This window comes from Eptatretus burgeri, chromosome 3, assembly GCF_056783735.1.
Source record: "Eptatretus burgeri isolate ZD-2024b chromosome 3, Ebu_testis_v1, whole genome shotgun sequence".
Taxonomy (NCBI): domain Eukaryota; kingdom Metazoa; phylum Chordata; class Myxini; order Myxiniformes; family Myxinidae; genus Eptatretus; species Eptatretus burgeri.
In genome coordinates, this window is record NC_140963.1 from 39659569 (window position 1) to 39674568 (window position 15000).

Below are 15000 nucleotides of genomic sequence, written 5' to 3' on the forward strand. Positions count from 1 at the left end.
ACAACACACGCTTCACAAACATTGACATGTGTTCACAAACATTGATCTTTATAAACAGCTGCATGTGACAGGTGTAAAAAAAAAATATATATATATATATTCGCTCTGTAATTTAGAAAACGCATTAAATACTGCAAATGGCTCGGAAATCGGGTGTTATTTCACAACCACTCGCTCGGGGGCAATGGGCAAAAACATCCGCAGTGAGAGTGAGTGAGTGAACAATTCGCTCTGAATGACGTGGCGGGCAAAAGCGTCTGCTGTGAGTGAGTGAGCAATTCGCTCAGGACTATTGACTATCCGCTATCTCATGCGGTACTGCTATCGACTGTAAGGCGTTTGTCAAGTGGCATAAGCACTCATGCAAGGACTCTATCGCTGATGAGATGCGGTTGGCCAGGCTTTCGCTGCATGTCATATAGGATACCTTTAACTTTAAAGCCGGTCTTCACTGCACACACAGCAGTGAATGAAATAAAATGAATTCATTCAAATAATGACTTTATGCACAAAAGAGTTGCAGCTTAATGCAGAACAACCCTGGAGACATCGTAACGTTCAATCGCCCGTGAAATAAACATTGCAGAAAATCCACCATGTTGCCTACTCGTCTGTGCTCGTGTCACACGTTACATCGGGGTTTGGGGTCCGCGCAAACGGTATAACTTTTTTTTAAATGTTCGTTTTTCATCAAATTTGCTTTGATTCCCTGTAGAGCACCTTGCAAAACCTTCAAAAATATCGACACAGATCTGGTGGATGCTATGGATAAGCAGTCCCTCTGGGGTCAGGGTGCGAAGTCTAGCAGTGAATGTATTCAATCGTATCTCTCGAAGCTGGTTAATTTTGGCACGTTCCTAAAAAAAAATTCTTCACTCAATATAATTATCCAAACAGTAGAAAAAGATAAGTTCATTGCTTTGGAAATTTCACATTTTCTTGTGTATATGGAGGAGGGAACATAGCCTCCCTCGCTTGCTTAAAGTAAATAGGTATATCGGCTTAGTTATAAAATCCATTATTTCTTTAAATTGTCAGATTTCACAACAGATTTCGACACTTATTTAGTGCGGACGATATCCGATCCTCAAAACCAAAATAATATTTCGATGATACACTTAAATTAGTCCGTGAGGCGAGATCGTGGAAAATCGTATCATAATGCATGAAATTGTTCCAAGCTCCTAATTTGAAAAGTTAGAGGACTTGCAGAATCGATGTATACAGCGATTCATAGCTATGATGATTACCTTGATACTCTGCCTCCTCCTATCTGTGAGTTTGCTTACAAAAACTCAGCCTTTATTTTTCTCTCTTTTTTTTTTTCTTGGTCAGATCGACTAACAGCTTTCTGTCTTCGACCGTCTTCACTCAAAAACATGATGAACAGACATTCGATAATATGAGTGAGGAAAGTGGAAAACAAGCTCGAATGAGCTAAGATCCTCATCCTCAAAATGATGACGTCATAAAAACGAATATGATGTCATTGTGATGTATCAGCTTTGCGATAAATTATCTGTGCTAATGCCCGGCTTGATTCCCGCAAACAAAATTCAAACAGCTTGCCTAGTTTTGGAGATAATGGTATAGGCGATTTCCATTAGCGGCAATATTATGACATCAACTTTTTTTCTAGGAAGAATTTCCAAAATCGGAGAGGGTTACTGTCTGTGTATGGGCTTTCTGCTTTTACATGGCAAGTTTCACGAAGATCCAATGAAAACTCTGGGTGGTGAAACAAAAAATGTCAAAAAAATAGGAATGACGTCATAGTGATGTATCATATGTGCGGTAATTCGTCTCTGCTAATGCCCTGTTCGATTCCCGCAAACAGAATTCAAAAAGCTTGTTTAGTTTCGGAGATAATTTTTTAGGCGATTTCCATTAGCGGAGATATATTGAAGTCATAACTTTTTTCTAGGAGGAAATCTCAAAATTGGAGATGGTTACTGTCTGCGCAGGGTATTTTTACATATATATGCCAAGTTTCAGGAAGTTTCGATGAAAACTGGAGGCTGTGAAACAAAAAAGTCCACAAGAACAACAACGTAAGTAAGACTTAGAGATCCTCCACGAGGATCTAAAAAACACCAACTTTATTGTGAAGAAATCGTTGCAGCCTGTTCCAAGTCAAGGCATGGTTGAGCAGGCAAAAAAAAAGATGGAGGCTTCGGAGCCCAGCAAGGTTATCCAGGAAATGCCTTAAGTCCCCAGACAGCGAGGTGGCCGAGGATCGCCTGATGAAGGATATAATTAAATAAGGCCGTTAATTATCTTCAAAAGGGGTGTCTTAACCTCAACACCCAACTTTCATTCTTGCACTTCCTTGGAGTTTTCATAGTATGCATGCAAAGTTTTGGAGTTATGGAGGACACACACTGACACACACTGACACACACACACACACACACATTAGTCGAGAAAACATGAATGCATTATTCTTCTGGGCCTTTGAATTTGCAAGGGGAAGGAATGGAATTCTTTGACTTGCAAATTTTTCCACTTTGGCATCCACTTTTCTTTATTTTTCTCTTTTTCTGATTTGATTTTGTCTTATAAATGCATGTTTTTATGCCTCCACTGAAGAAGTCGCCCGAGGCTTTATGTTTTCCGGTTGTTTGCATGCACATCCAGGTCAAGTGGCAGCCATGTTGGAAAAAAGGAAAAACTTTGGACCTCTATCTCTGAAACCACTTCATGGAAAAACATTTAAACTTAATGCATATCAAGTACTCTTCATTGGGAATGTGATATATATATATATATATATATATATATATATATATATATATATATATATATATATATATATATATATATATATATATATATGTGATATGTATACCCCGGTTAAAATAGGTATGCCATATCCCTGTGTCGTAAGAGGCGACCAGGGTTGCGTCAGGAAGGGCATCCGGCGTAAAACCTCTGCCAAATCAGTATGCGGATCATAACGGATGATCCGCTGTGGCGACCCCTAACGGGAGCAGCCGAAAGAAGAAGAAGAAGATATATATATATATATATATATATATATATATATATATATATATATATATATATATATGTATGTATATGTATATATATATATATATATATATATATATATATATATATATATATATTTTTTTTTTTTTGATGTTGTAGGTTAAACCTCGACTCAGATTCTGCAACCGGTCCAGATGGCATCAGCCCATGTGTCCTCTAAACCTGCTCTGCTGCACTTGCTCACCCTCTCTCTGTTCTATTCACCCTCTCATTTGCTCAAGGTTGTCTGTCATCTGCTTGGAAATCAGCAAACATTACTGCCCTGCATAAAAAAGGTGCAAAAACAGATCCCTGCAACTACAGACCAATCAGCCTTCTCCCAATCATCAGCAAGGTTATGGAATCCATCATCGCTTCAGGCATGAAATCCTTCCTCTTCTCCAATGGCTTGATTTTCCGATCATCAATTTTGGATTCAGACCAGGTCACTCTACCTGCTTCGGCTTCTGTGGATATGCTGCTTCTGCTCTCCCAACAATGGATGGAGATCCTCATTGCCAGACGTGAAATCAGAGCCATATCCCCAGACATGTCATGTGTTTTCGATATGGTCTGGTACCCTGTCCACCAAACTCTTCCTATAGTATCCAAGGACATCTTCACTCATGGCTCACAGACTTCCCCTCCTGTCGCAGCCAAATTTTCATCAATGATTTCTCTGACTCTGGAAAATCTTCTTTATCTCTTTTCTGATAACTCCACCCTCTGCCGTTCCATCTGTCATCCCTTGGATCGGCAAGCAGCAGCTTCTTCGCTCACTGCAGATCTGGATAAAATCACAAACTGGTCCAACACGTGGAACATGTCTTTCAATCCGGACAAATCTCACAATGTCTCTCCGAAAGGACCATCTGGATCCCCCCCCCCAATCTACTCTCTCACCAATCCTCTTGAAGAAGCCTTTTCTTTCAAGCTTCTGGGTCTTGCTATCTGCCATCATCTTTCCAGGGAAAGCCACATTTCCAAGCTGACCCCCAAAGCCAGTCACGAGTCCTTCCTTGGCCCACCTGAGCTCCTGACCACAAACAAAGCTTTTGTCCACAGCCGATGAGTACTCTCCCCTCTGGGCTGGTGCTCCCACCTCTCACCTTTCTTGGCTTCACGCAGTGGAATCCAAGGCATTTAGGATCATTGGTATCTCCCACGATGAGGCTGAGTCTTTGGGTCTCTCACTCTCACTGCAGGCAGGTTGGTGGTCTTTGTCTTCTACCATCCCCTCTTTGGTCTCGCCCACCCTGCTCTGTCTGAGATATGTCCCCCCCCCTCCCCCCCATATTTCCACAGTGCTCTCCAGGTCCGCCATCAACTCGCCTCTGGTAAAACTACCAAAATCGAGAATCACTGCCCACCTTCACTCTTTCATTCCTCTGTATTTTTCCCATCTTTGGAACAAACTCCCACATTCTCTTTAATACCATTCTTCCCTCCAGGTCTTCAAAACAGCTGTTCACCACCACCTCTTATCTTCCCACATCCAAAACCACGATCTTTTCGACCTCCGCTAATCCACCCCAAACCCACCTCCTTCAAATTCCCTGCTTTCCTTTCTAAAAGTCCCTGTCGTGTCCATCTTGTTCACCCTGTGTATCCTGCCCCATTCCTCTCCGTTCTGCAGATCTCCTCATGTCTCTGTTCCCCACTGTTTTTTTCCTTCCCACTCCCACCCCTCTTGTCTCCTGCTCCCCTTGTTGTACTTTGTCTTGGCTCTCATACGAGCCTCGGCATTGTATACAAAAACAAATAAATAAATGGTGGTTTCGCTATGGTGTCATAATTGCATCAGTCGACCGCTTTATCCGATCAGTATGAAAATTTTTTTGGTCATCTTGAAATGAATTGGATAAGGAGAAAAATAAATTGATGATGCCATCATTCACGTAGTTCGACAGCCAAATTTTTTTCTAACATAAAAAAAGAAGAAAACCTACAAAAATTTTCTCCGAAATGACACAACAGATCGAGGGGAAACTTCATGCACATGTTCCCCAAGCCTTGGGGATAGCAGGGTGTTCACAGATAATTAAAAGATCACACAGTCTACCAACCATTTTGGATTGAACGAAGAATGATTTATTTATATATTTTATATAATTATATATTTTGAATCTGGGGTTCAGGGGCATTAATCAAACTTGGCCCAAGAATGTAGAATGTTTTAATAATGTGGGCGGAGGCATATCTGTCGCCATCGTGATGTCGAAGAGTGCCGTTCCAGTTGGGTATGTTTTTCGAAGCTATCCGACTCGTGCAATATGGATCGTTTTGGTGGCAAATTTACCATAAACCATATCAGTTTTTGCAAGAACCATTCTACTACCTTGTGCGGACCGGATTACGGAGGTCTCTGCAAGGGGGTAACGAGAGCCTGTCCGTGGAAGAGAGCAGCAGCTTTATTGCAGAGCACCAGGAAGCTGTTTTTTTTATTTTTTTTTTTAAAAGAGCAAACCACAAACATATTGGGAGAATGCATGGATGGATCCAGCTGGTTTAAAAATGGTTATTCGGGTAGGAAGGAGTCACTGAAGGTGGAGCTGACCCTCAAAGGGTTAACTTGTGAGCTTGCATGAAGATTGAATTCCTGGAACAACACAGCCCTTAGTTGTGATTTAAAGCAGGTGGGTTTGTGTTCATGGTGCATTCACACCCTCATCATCCGAAGTGGATAAGAGCCAAGCGATTATACGGTTGAAGAAGGCCTTGTGGTAGAAAACGTTCCATGAGCTTGTATGTCATTCGCAGTATTAGTGAGAGTATAAAGATTGATAGGTGGGGGAGCTGTTTGGGGTCATTAGCACGTCCCCCCATGAAGCATTAGATTGGGTTTTGCCATCACGTGTGTGTGTCTGTGTCCCCGTCCTTCTGTGTCTTTCCCGGAACATTTTTTTTTTCCATTTGAGCTTTTGTCATCAAATTTTCAACAAAGCTTTATTATGAGAACATGGAGAAGACAAATTCAGAATTTGGTCAAAAGGTCAAGGATACCGTTGAAAATATCGAAGAAGAAGTTCAAATACAATGCGAATGGGCTTTGCATTTTCAGATGCTTTCCAGTTTATTATATTTTACAAATTATTGGCATCCCTCAGTCAGAAGTCTAGTCCCCAGGGCTTGTTCCTTTCCCACTACATGCAGGTCGGTGGACTCTGCTCTTTATCACCTCACTTGTGGCCTCGCTTTTACCTGGCCAATTCACTCCAACTGTCCCCCACACACCTATTCGCCCCCATCTTTCTTTACTTGCTTCTGAAGAACCCTCACTCACCTAGTTCCCCTCGAATCTAGGCTGTGTGCTCACTTCATTCCTTCATCCAACTTTAATCTCATCCGGAGCTGAGTCCCTTTGTCTGTCTGTCTGTCTTATCATCTTAACTCTACTCTTTTGATACTGCTGCCCACTCTCACCTCATAATTTCTCTGATAACCATCCCTGATCTCTCGCTGATGCTTTTACATTTGTTTTTATGCCTCTGCACCAAGGGTGCCGGAGGCATTATGTTTCCGGGTGGTCCATCCGTCCGTCCGTTCGTCCGTCCAGATTTTCGTTTACGCGATAACTCAAGAAGCAAATTGTAGAATTTCATCAAACGTGGTAAAAAGGTAAAGTAAGAAAGTGCAATTAAGTGATTAGATTTTGGGCCAGATGTTATAAAGGTCAAGGGTCAAAGGTCAAGGTCAAACTCTGAAATTTTACTGTTTACGCCGTAACTCAAGAAATAAAAGACAGAATTTCATCAAACTTGGTACAAAGGTAAAGTAAGACGGGTCAATTAAGTGATTAGATTTTGGGCCAGATGTGGTAAAGGTCAAGGTTAAACTCTGAAATTTCACTGTTTACACCCTACTCAAGAAATAAAAGACAGAATTTCAATAATACAATCCTTACGTTCAACTCTACTTTGCAACTTTGTCGTTTAAAACTTATCTCGGATCTTTGGGTTTCGATTCATCTTTGTGTGTGGTACGTTGAAATGCTTCCATGTAGCGCTAAGTACTTCCTATTCTATATAGCTTATAGATGAAGGGCCACCCACAGAATGTCATGGTTGCTGTAGCAAGTCCCACTCTACGAGATGGTGACATCCCTATTGGTGTAGCCATGGTCCAGAAGAGAACCACTCACATGTGTTGGATTTTTCACATGTTGCTTGAAGCCATTGAGATCAAGTTGTTTCTGGACTTGTGGTGAGAAGGTTGCGATTGAAGTCTCCCACTATTGTGGCTGGTTTCTTAGTGGCAGAGAGTGACTGTAACAATGTGCAGAAAGCTGTTTCAAACTCATGCACAGGTGACTTTAGTGGTCTATATATATATATATATATATATATATATATATATATATATATATATATATATATATATATATATATATATATATATTGACCACCGAAAAGTCTTTATGTTCTGGTGGCTTAATGTCAAGGCATTGTAGATCAAAGGTGGAATCATCTATAGGCAACTTGTGTTCATGGCCTTGCACAGAAGAACTGACATAGGTGCACACACCACCATGGGCATTCCTGTGCCCACTTGCACTGGATCCTTCCGATGCGCATCTGTCCTTGCATAGAAGTCTGCAATGTGGAAAAGCAAACTGTGCATCTGAGTCTTTTTGTGTGAGACATGTTTCTGTTAGGAAAACAAGTGTGCAGTCATTGATGAGAAGCTGCAGAAGCAAGTCCTTGTGATGAGCAGAAAGAGACCTCACATTGTGTACTGCAAGAAGGATTGGTTTTGGATTGGCATTGAGGGCAAGCTGTACATCACTATGATATGTCTGCAGACGCATGTCTCTCTTCATCCTCTCAATTTCCATTTTCACCATTGCGCTGGACTTCATCTTGCTTTCATTGAATTCTGTCAGATAGAGACTTGAGGAAGAAGGTACTCTACTCAATGCAACATAGCACTGGCCATCAGCAAATCTTCCTTGTAAGGATACCACTATTTGCTTGACGGTTAGTCCTTGCATCTTGTGTATGGTGGTAGCCCAGCATAGTCTGAGAAGAAACTGCCGCCTTGTTATCTCTCGGCCTGCTTTCTTGCTAGATACTGTGAATTTTACATCAATTGCTGTTATAGCTACAGCCTTGGGATAGTTGATGTCGTGTGGTTTGTTTTGCCTGGCCTCAACACCAACTGTTGTGTTGTCGAATTCAACCATCACAGCTTGTGGTTGGTGGGTAGCTGTGTCCAATCTGGGGAAAAAAAAAAACCAACCACTGTTCCAAGAGCTCCATTCACCAGACCATCTGTCACATCCAAGTTCCTTGTTAGCATCACTCTGGCTCCGACTGCACGATGCAACACTTCTGGTAAACCACCAGTATATCTGGGATCAGACTTTGTTGTGTACTCTTTCAGAACATTTGGCTTTTTGTCCAAAGCCTTAAGATGTCTTTGTTCTCCTGGAAGCTCAGCCGGTTTGTGTTCATTGTATTCATTGACACGGCTGTTTGTAGCAAACACTTGGAGAGCATCAGCAGGATACTCATCAGCATCTGGGGTGATTGCATGCTCTGTCAGTCATCATGTCATGTTTTGTATGCACACCCTCTCTGATTCGATTCAGGAGTTCAGCAAAGGCCTTGTTGTTATTAGGGTACCCACTTAAATGGACGAGGTAACCGATTGTTTATCTTCTGTTTATTATTTATTATTTTTCCGGCGGCAATTTTCGGGTTCTTTCGCTTTAAAAATCATTTTCTCAGGAACGGTAAGTCCGATCGACACAATTTTCACCATAGTATGTATTGTTTTTGATAGCAAACTTAATTGATAATTATGACGTCATAGGTCACGTGGTACGGGCGCCATCTTGAAAAAAAAAACAATAAACTTTGGACTTCTGTATCTCTGAAATGGAAATTGGAAACAATGGAAATCTCTGAAATGGAAACAATGGAAATTTTATTTTGCTTCATACATTTTAATAAGCTCCCCATGTGGAACACAGGTGATTTTTTTTTTTTTTTTTGTGACCTCATCGGTGAAGCGGTATGCCGGTGAAAATTTGTCAAGTAGAACGCTGCATGGGAAAAATCTGAAATTTCTTGAGCGTCATCGACACAACAAATCACTGGAGAAAAAAAATTATTATGACGTCATAGGTGACTTGGTTCGGCAGCCATCTTGTTTTGAAAATAATAAAAAACATCTTCTCCAGAACAACTGAACAGATTGAGGTGAAACTTTACACCCACATTCCCCAGGACATCCTTTTACAAGTTTGTTAATTTTTTTATTGATAGGTCACATGGTTTGGTGGCCATCTTGAATTTACCTTAAAACCTTCACACATCTTCTTCTCCGGAACAGCTGGTCAGATCAAGGGGAAACTTCACATACGTATTGCACACTTGTAGTGAATATAAGTTTGTTCATGAATAATTGATGTCACATGGCTTGGCAGCCATGTTGGATTCAAGAATTATATTAAATAATGTTTTCTCTGGAACCACATAGCCTATTGAAGCGAAACTTGGCAACTATAATCTACCCCCATGCCTGCATGTACATTAAAAATTATGATGTCACAAGTCACATGGTTTGGAGGCCATCTTGGATAGAAAAACACACCTTGTCCGATCAACACGAAATTTAACAAGCATAATCCACTTCCCCATTAGAGGGAGAATTTAAATTAATGTTTTAATAAGTCACATGGTATGGCAGCCATATTGGATTGAAAATTAATAACTTTAAAAGTCTTCTTCTCTGAAACGGCTGAACAGATCGAGGCGAAGCTCCACATGTATGAGCGCCTCTCCATGACGAACAAAAGGTTCTCACCCCCTTTTGATGTACGACACATCGTTTGGCAGCCATATTGGATTGAAAGGAAAATATTAATTAATGTTTACTCTGGAACTACTGCATTAATAAATGTGAAAATTCCGTTTTATGATGGAACAGTCATGTGGAATGAAGGGTTTAAATTTCAACTCGATCGGCCCCATGATTTGGCAGCCATGTTCGATTGAAGGATAAATATTAATATTAATTAATGTTTACTCTGGAACCGCTGATTCAATATATGCGAAACTTCATAATTATAATCTAGCCGACATGTGAAACGTAGGTTTAAAATTTCAACCCGATCGGCCACGCGGTTTGGCAGCCAGAATTATTTAATTATTTAAATCTGAGAACTTTTAGATTTTTTTTTTTTCCAGAAGGCTCACTTGGCTACACCTGAAAGCATTTGAGAGTACAGGAATAGCAATTCAATTGATACCGCCAATGTCCCCAGGAAAAAGGGCTGACTGCATACGGAATACATAGATTGAACACTTTGTGCTACCCGGTTCATAACTCGTCAGTCCCGTGTTGTATCGAAGCAGGGCTGTATTTGTATCACTATTAAATGTTTTCTCTGCAACCACTTATCCTATCGAAGGGAAACTTTGCGACTATCATATATAAGTCTCATGTTGTATCAAAGGCGGACGTCCGGGTACCCGGTCATCACTGCCAGCAGTCATAAAGTGGCAGTTCGAGTTATTATTATTATTATTATTAATTTTTTTTTTAACCTCCGTCACAGAAGGCGGATGGAGATTGTTTTCACCCCTGTTTGGCGGTCTTTCTGCCCATCTGTCTCTGAGCAAGATATCTCAAAAAGTTATGGACAAATTCGGATGAAACTTGGTGGACAGGTTAGGAGTGTGACAAGGATGAATTGATTAGATTTTGCTGAAGATCTGGATCCGGTTCCAGACACGAGGAATTTTATTTTCAAAGTGAGTCTTCATCATTGAGAGGTTGGGCCAAAAACTATATACAGCATGCTATCTCAAAAAGTTATGGAAGGATTCAGATGAAACTTGGTGGGCAGGTGTGACGAGGCCAAATTGATTCGATTTTGGCTAAAGATCTGGATCCAGCCTTCCAGTGAGATACAAAAGGTAAACTGCTCACCCTGTTTTGTGAGGTCATCTTTGCTGATAACTGTCAGCATATTCCCCTCTGTCAGTGTTGACTTTCCAACCTTTGCTATTTAGTTGTTAAATGAGCCTCTTTTTATGTAAGTCTACATGTATACATTTGTATAGTGGGAGAGGTCTTGACCCTGTCCCTCTTCCCCCTAAAGTATTATTAAAAAGTTGTTGCAACTGTTCAGTTGTCCTGTCTACCCAGTGCCCACATTGCAATGTAATGAGTTCCCTCACAAGGAACTTTGATGTAGGAGGAGGCCATTGGTCCCATCAAGCCTATGCAATGCTTCCTTGTTGAATGCTACACCTTAAATTATTTTGGAAGTAGTTGATTTATTTATTTATTTATTTATTTATTTGTTTTAATTGGTTATAATTCTGAAGTTTACAAGCAGCAAAACAAACATTTGATTTCATGGTGTTATTTCCTCCCTATCAGGTTTTAGATGACCAAATGTTGATCTTTGATCCTAAGGAAGAGGATGATTTTGCTTTATTCAATGCTCCTCCACTGCGTGCACCAACTACCCACAAGCGCAAAGACCTGCGTGCACCAACTTCCCGCAAGCGCAAAGACCTCCGTTTCATTTTTGACACGGTCTTTGATGGAACTGCCTCACAGGCTGACGTCTATAAGGCTTCGACTCAACGACTCCTGCAGTATCTCCTGCAGGGAATCAACTGCACTGGTATGTTGGATTTTCTATCTTTGTTTGCCAGCATCGGTAGTATGCATGGTAGTTTTATTGTAAATTGGTAATTCCATACAATGTTGATGGACTCTCTCCTTTTATGCACAGTATTTGCGTATGGTGCTACTGGTGCTGGAAAAACTCACACCATGATGGGGACAAAAGATGAGCCGGGACTCATGTGTCTTACGCTGGAGGAGTTGTTTCAATGTGTTGAGCAGCGCCAGGGTGACAAGTCCTGCACCATTGCCATGTCGTATCTGGAGGTGGGGCGGTAAATGAGCAGACACTGTATAAAGAAATTCCATAGTTAGGCCCTGTGCCCACAAGGGCAAAAGGCAGCTGGAAATCGATTTTTGGAACCATGATCGAAGAAGGACTCCAATTTTGGATATATTGTAGCTGAATCTGTAATAACTTGTGACTGACAAACCTGCAGGTTTTTTTTTTTTTTGTAGACCACTTTGAACTGGGCTGTTGGGGTCAAAAAAGCATGTTTTTGGCATTTTGGCCATTTTTCGAATTCGCTGTTCCATAATTTCAACTCTTACCACAATGAAGCTCATTCAGGACAAAGACCCTCATACTTAGTTCCAGTAGATGAAGTATCATAATGCTGACATGATTAGTGATTTTCTTTAAATGGATTAGTGATTTTCTTTGCATTGAAAATAGGTGATTTTCTTTAATTGCATTTTATCAGAATTAGCAAAGCTGCCACTGCACGAATGTTGTTCCTCTGGAAATTAAATTTTAACATCATGGAGGCATAAACATCGAGTTCATGTATGTGGGATTTCACCTACCTACGACTGCATGCTACGAAGTTGTAGACTCCCAATTATGGTTAGATGAATGAGTAGCATCTATATATTACTAAAACTCTCATCTTGTATGTATGAATGTTTGTATGTTCCCGAAATACAGCCAAAACGGTACAGGATAGTGCAAAAGTTTTAGGGCCAACTTACTCACCATTCTCCTGCGGTGTGCAGTATCAAGTTTCGTTCAAATTTGGTAACGAAAAAATTATTTAAAAATCATTTCCCGATTCAGTCAAGTACTCTTTGGGATTATTTGATCAACGCAAACGACCTCAGTGATATAGTTCACTGGAGCTATCTTTCAAAAAAATTTTTAGTTATTTTTCTTGAAATGATTTTTTTAATCAACTGCTGTCACAACGGTTTCACGGGTCGTCCAGTGTGCTATAAAAGTCACATTGTGCCTTTAATTTCACATTCTACCATCTTGAATGACTACATCAGGTGGCAAGACGTCCTCTGCAGTGAATTAAGATAAATAGCAAATTCATCACTCGTTTCTCCGCCGATTTTCACGTAACTATTAAGCTCATGGGGACAGGCGTATAAAGGCTGCTCCGTACAGGTGAATGCAGGGCCAATATAAATGTTGGTGGTGGGGAGCTGTGTTCCTTGTATTTCCTGCTTTTGATACAACATCATCGGAATGGGGTGGTCTTCGAGTTCCGTTGTTTTCTCGGGAGAGAATGGCGCACAGCTGAATGTACTATGGCCATTTCACCCTGTTGAATATGGATCCTGTTTGTGTGATGTGTGGTGCCAGAATCTGTGACTCTTTCCTCAGAAAAATATTCATTATCCTAAAGCTAGACCAAGATAGTTGCTTTTTGTTTGTTGACTCCACGTGGGATAACCAGACCTCGATCCAACTGAAATTGAATGAAGGCTGTTTTGAAATACGATGGTCGAAGTTGAACCAGTCACAGTGACCGAGATGGTTCAATAATCCAAGGAGCTATATAAACCTTGTCAAATGATGAATGGTCAACCCAAGGCACAAGGCTTTGGGTGTTGCTTTCACTCATTTGGATTGAAGATGGACAACAATTTTAAATGAATCTTTGCAGGGACATTAACATAGTGATCGATGGAAGGCTCTTCTGATGCACTGATCGTCCAAACGAGTAAATTGTACAGTGCAACGGTCACCAAAGACTCAGCAGCATTTACATTCAGTTCAGCAGATGTTTGAGGCCATGGTACTTCAAGTGGGTTGATTGGGGACATTTCCTGATGGAGGACAATAGCTGCTGAGGACAGATTGGACAGAGATGTCACTGTCCTTCACTTGATTGGAGACTGTTGCATCCAGCAATGACACAAGACTTACTGCTTGTAAATGCCAACGGTTTAATCACAGCTTTTACAAGTCATCACAGCACGGCATTTTCGCTTCAAATCCCATGTCTCCTTGAGCACTTCCCACACCTGCAAAATCAACCATCATTTCTGTTCCTGATGACGTCACTGCCATTTTCTCCAAACACAACAGACTTCTCGGCTTCACTCGCAATGGTCATCCCACTTTGTCTCCCTTTCAGAGTTTGGGGATGGCAACTTCTGCAACGCATCACCATTGCCAACAGTCTTGACATACAACATATCACTCATGTACATTCACAAGCCCATATCTAAATCCAGTTTAAACCAATCTGCTGTTTCTGCTGCCACTACCTTTCCAGGGAGACTATTCCATGTGTTAACTACTTTTGACGATTGGGGAAAATGCGGTTGGGAATACTTGCATTGATGCTCCTTCAACCGTGAAGTCCTGAGAAAGTTCAATCTTCAATCAATGAATATCGATGATATTTTACTCAATAAAAATATACCCCAACTTCGAGCAAATAAGTGATTACCGCATGAAATAGCACAAAAAACCACAACTAAAACTGAACTGTTGACCGATTTTAAAATAGACTAAATTTACCATTAACATCAGAGAAAATGTGAGAAAATTTCAAAAATTCATGCAATTCCATAATATCACAGACCTGATGGTTGGAGCCTTCTTTCCCTCCACTGACTTGTACAGTTTTGCTTATTTGTCACGTAGTTTGTTCAAGCAGTAAGCTGTTTGTTGTTAAATGATCTTTTCATCAATTGCACTCTTAAAAACATATGTGGAACGTTTTATCCTCATGAGTCTCCCAAATGAAAGAGAAAAGGAGAGTTCAAATCAATTGAAATTTTCCACCATGATCATTCCAACAGGATCAGTTTGTTTGGATTTAAACCTCACTTGCATGCATCATGAACTTTCCTTTATTTTATTTCCTCTGATGGGATCTTGTGTATTCTAGTTAAATTCTGTGGACACACACACACACACACACACACACACACACACACACACACACACACACACACACACACACACACACACACACACACACACACACACACACACACACACACACACACGGTCCTCATTCATTATATGGATCAAGATTCCTTTGTCATTCTTGTCTATTGCCACTTGAACTCAGCCTGCCATCC

The 15000-nt window shown here is 40.8% G+C and overlaps 1 protein-coding gene across 6 annotated transcripts in view; it reads left to right on the forward strand.

The window, feature by feature from the left end:
- The window catches only part of LOC147029739 (kinesin-like protein KIF18A), a 171306-nt gene that overhangs the window by 23141 nt on the left and 133165 nt on the right, over positions 1 to 15000 (forward strand). For all 6 annotated transcript variants that reach the window (XM_085873015.1, XM_085873017.1, XM_085873018.1 and 3 more), the window contains 2 exons: positions 11425 to 11674; positions 11786 to 11943. In XM_085873015.1, the coding sequence (XP_085729141.1) occupies positions 11425 to 11674; positions 11786 to 11943 (408 nt within the window). The remainder of the gene's footprint in view (positions 1 to 11424; positions 11675 to 11785; positions 11944 to 15000) is intronic.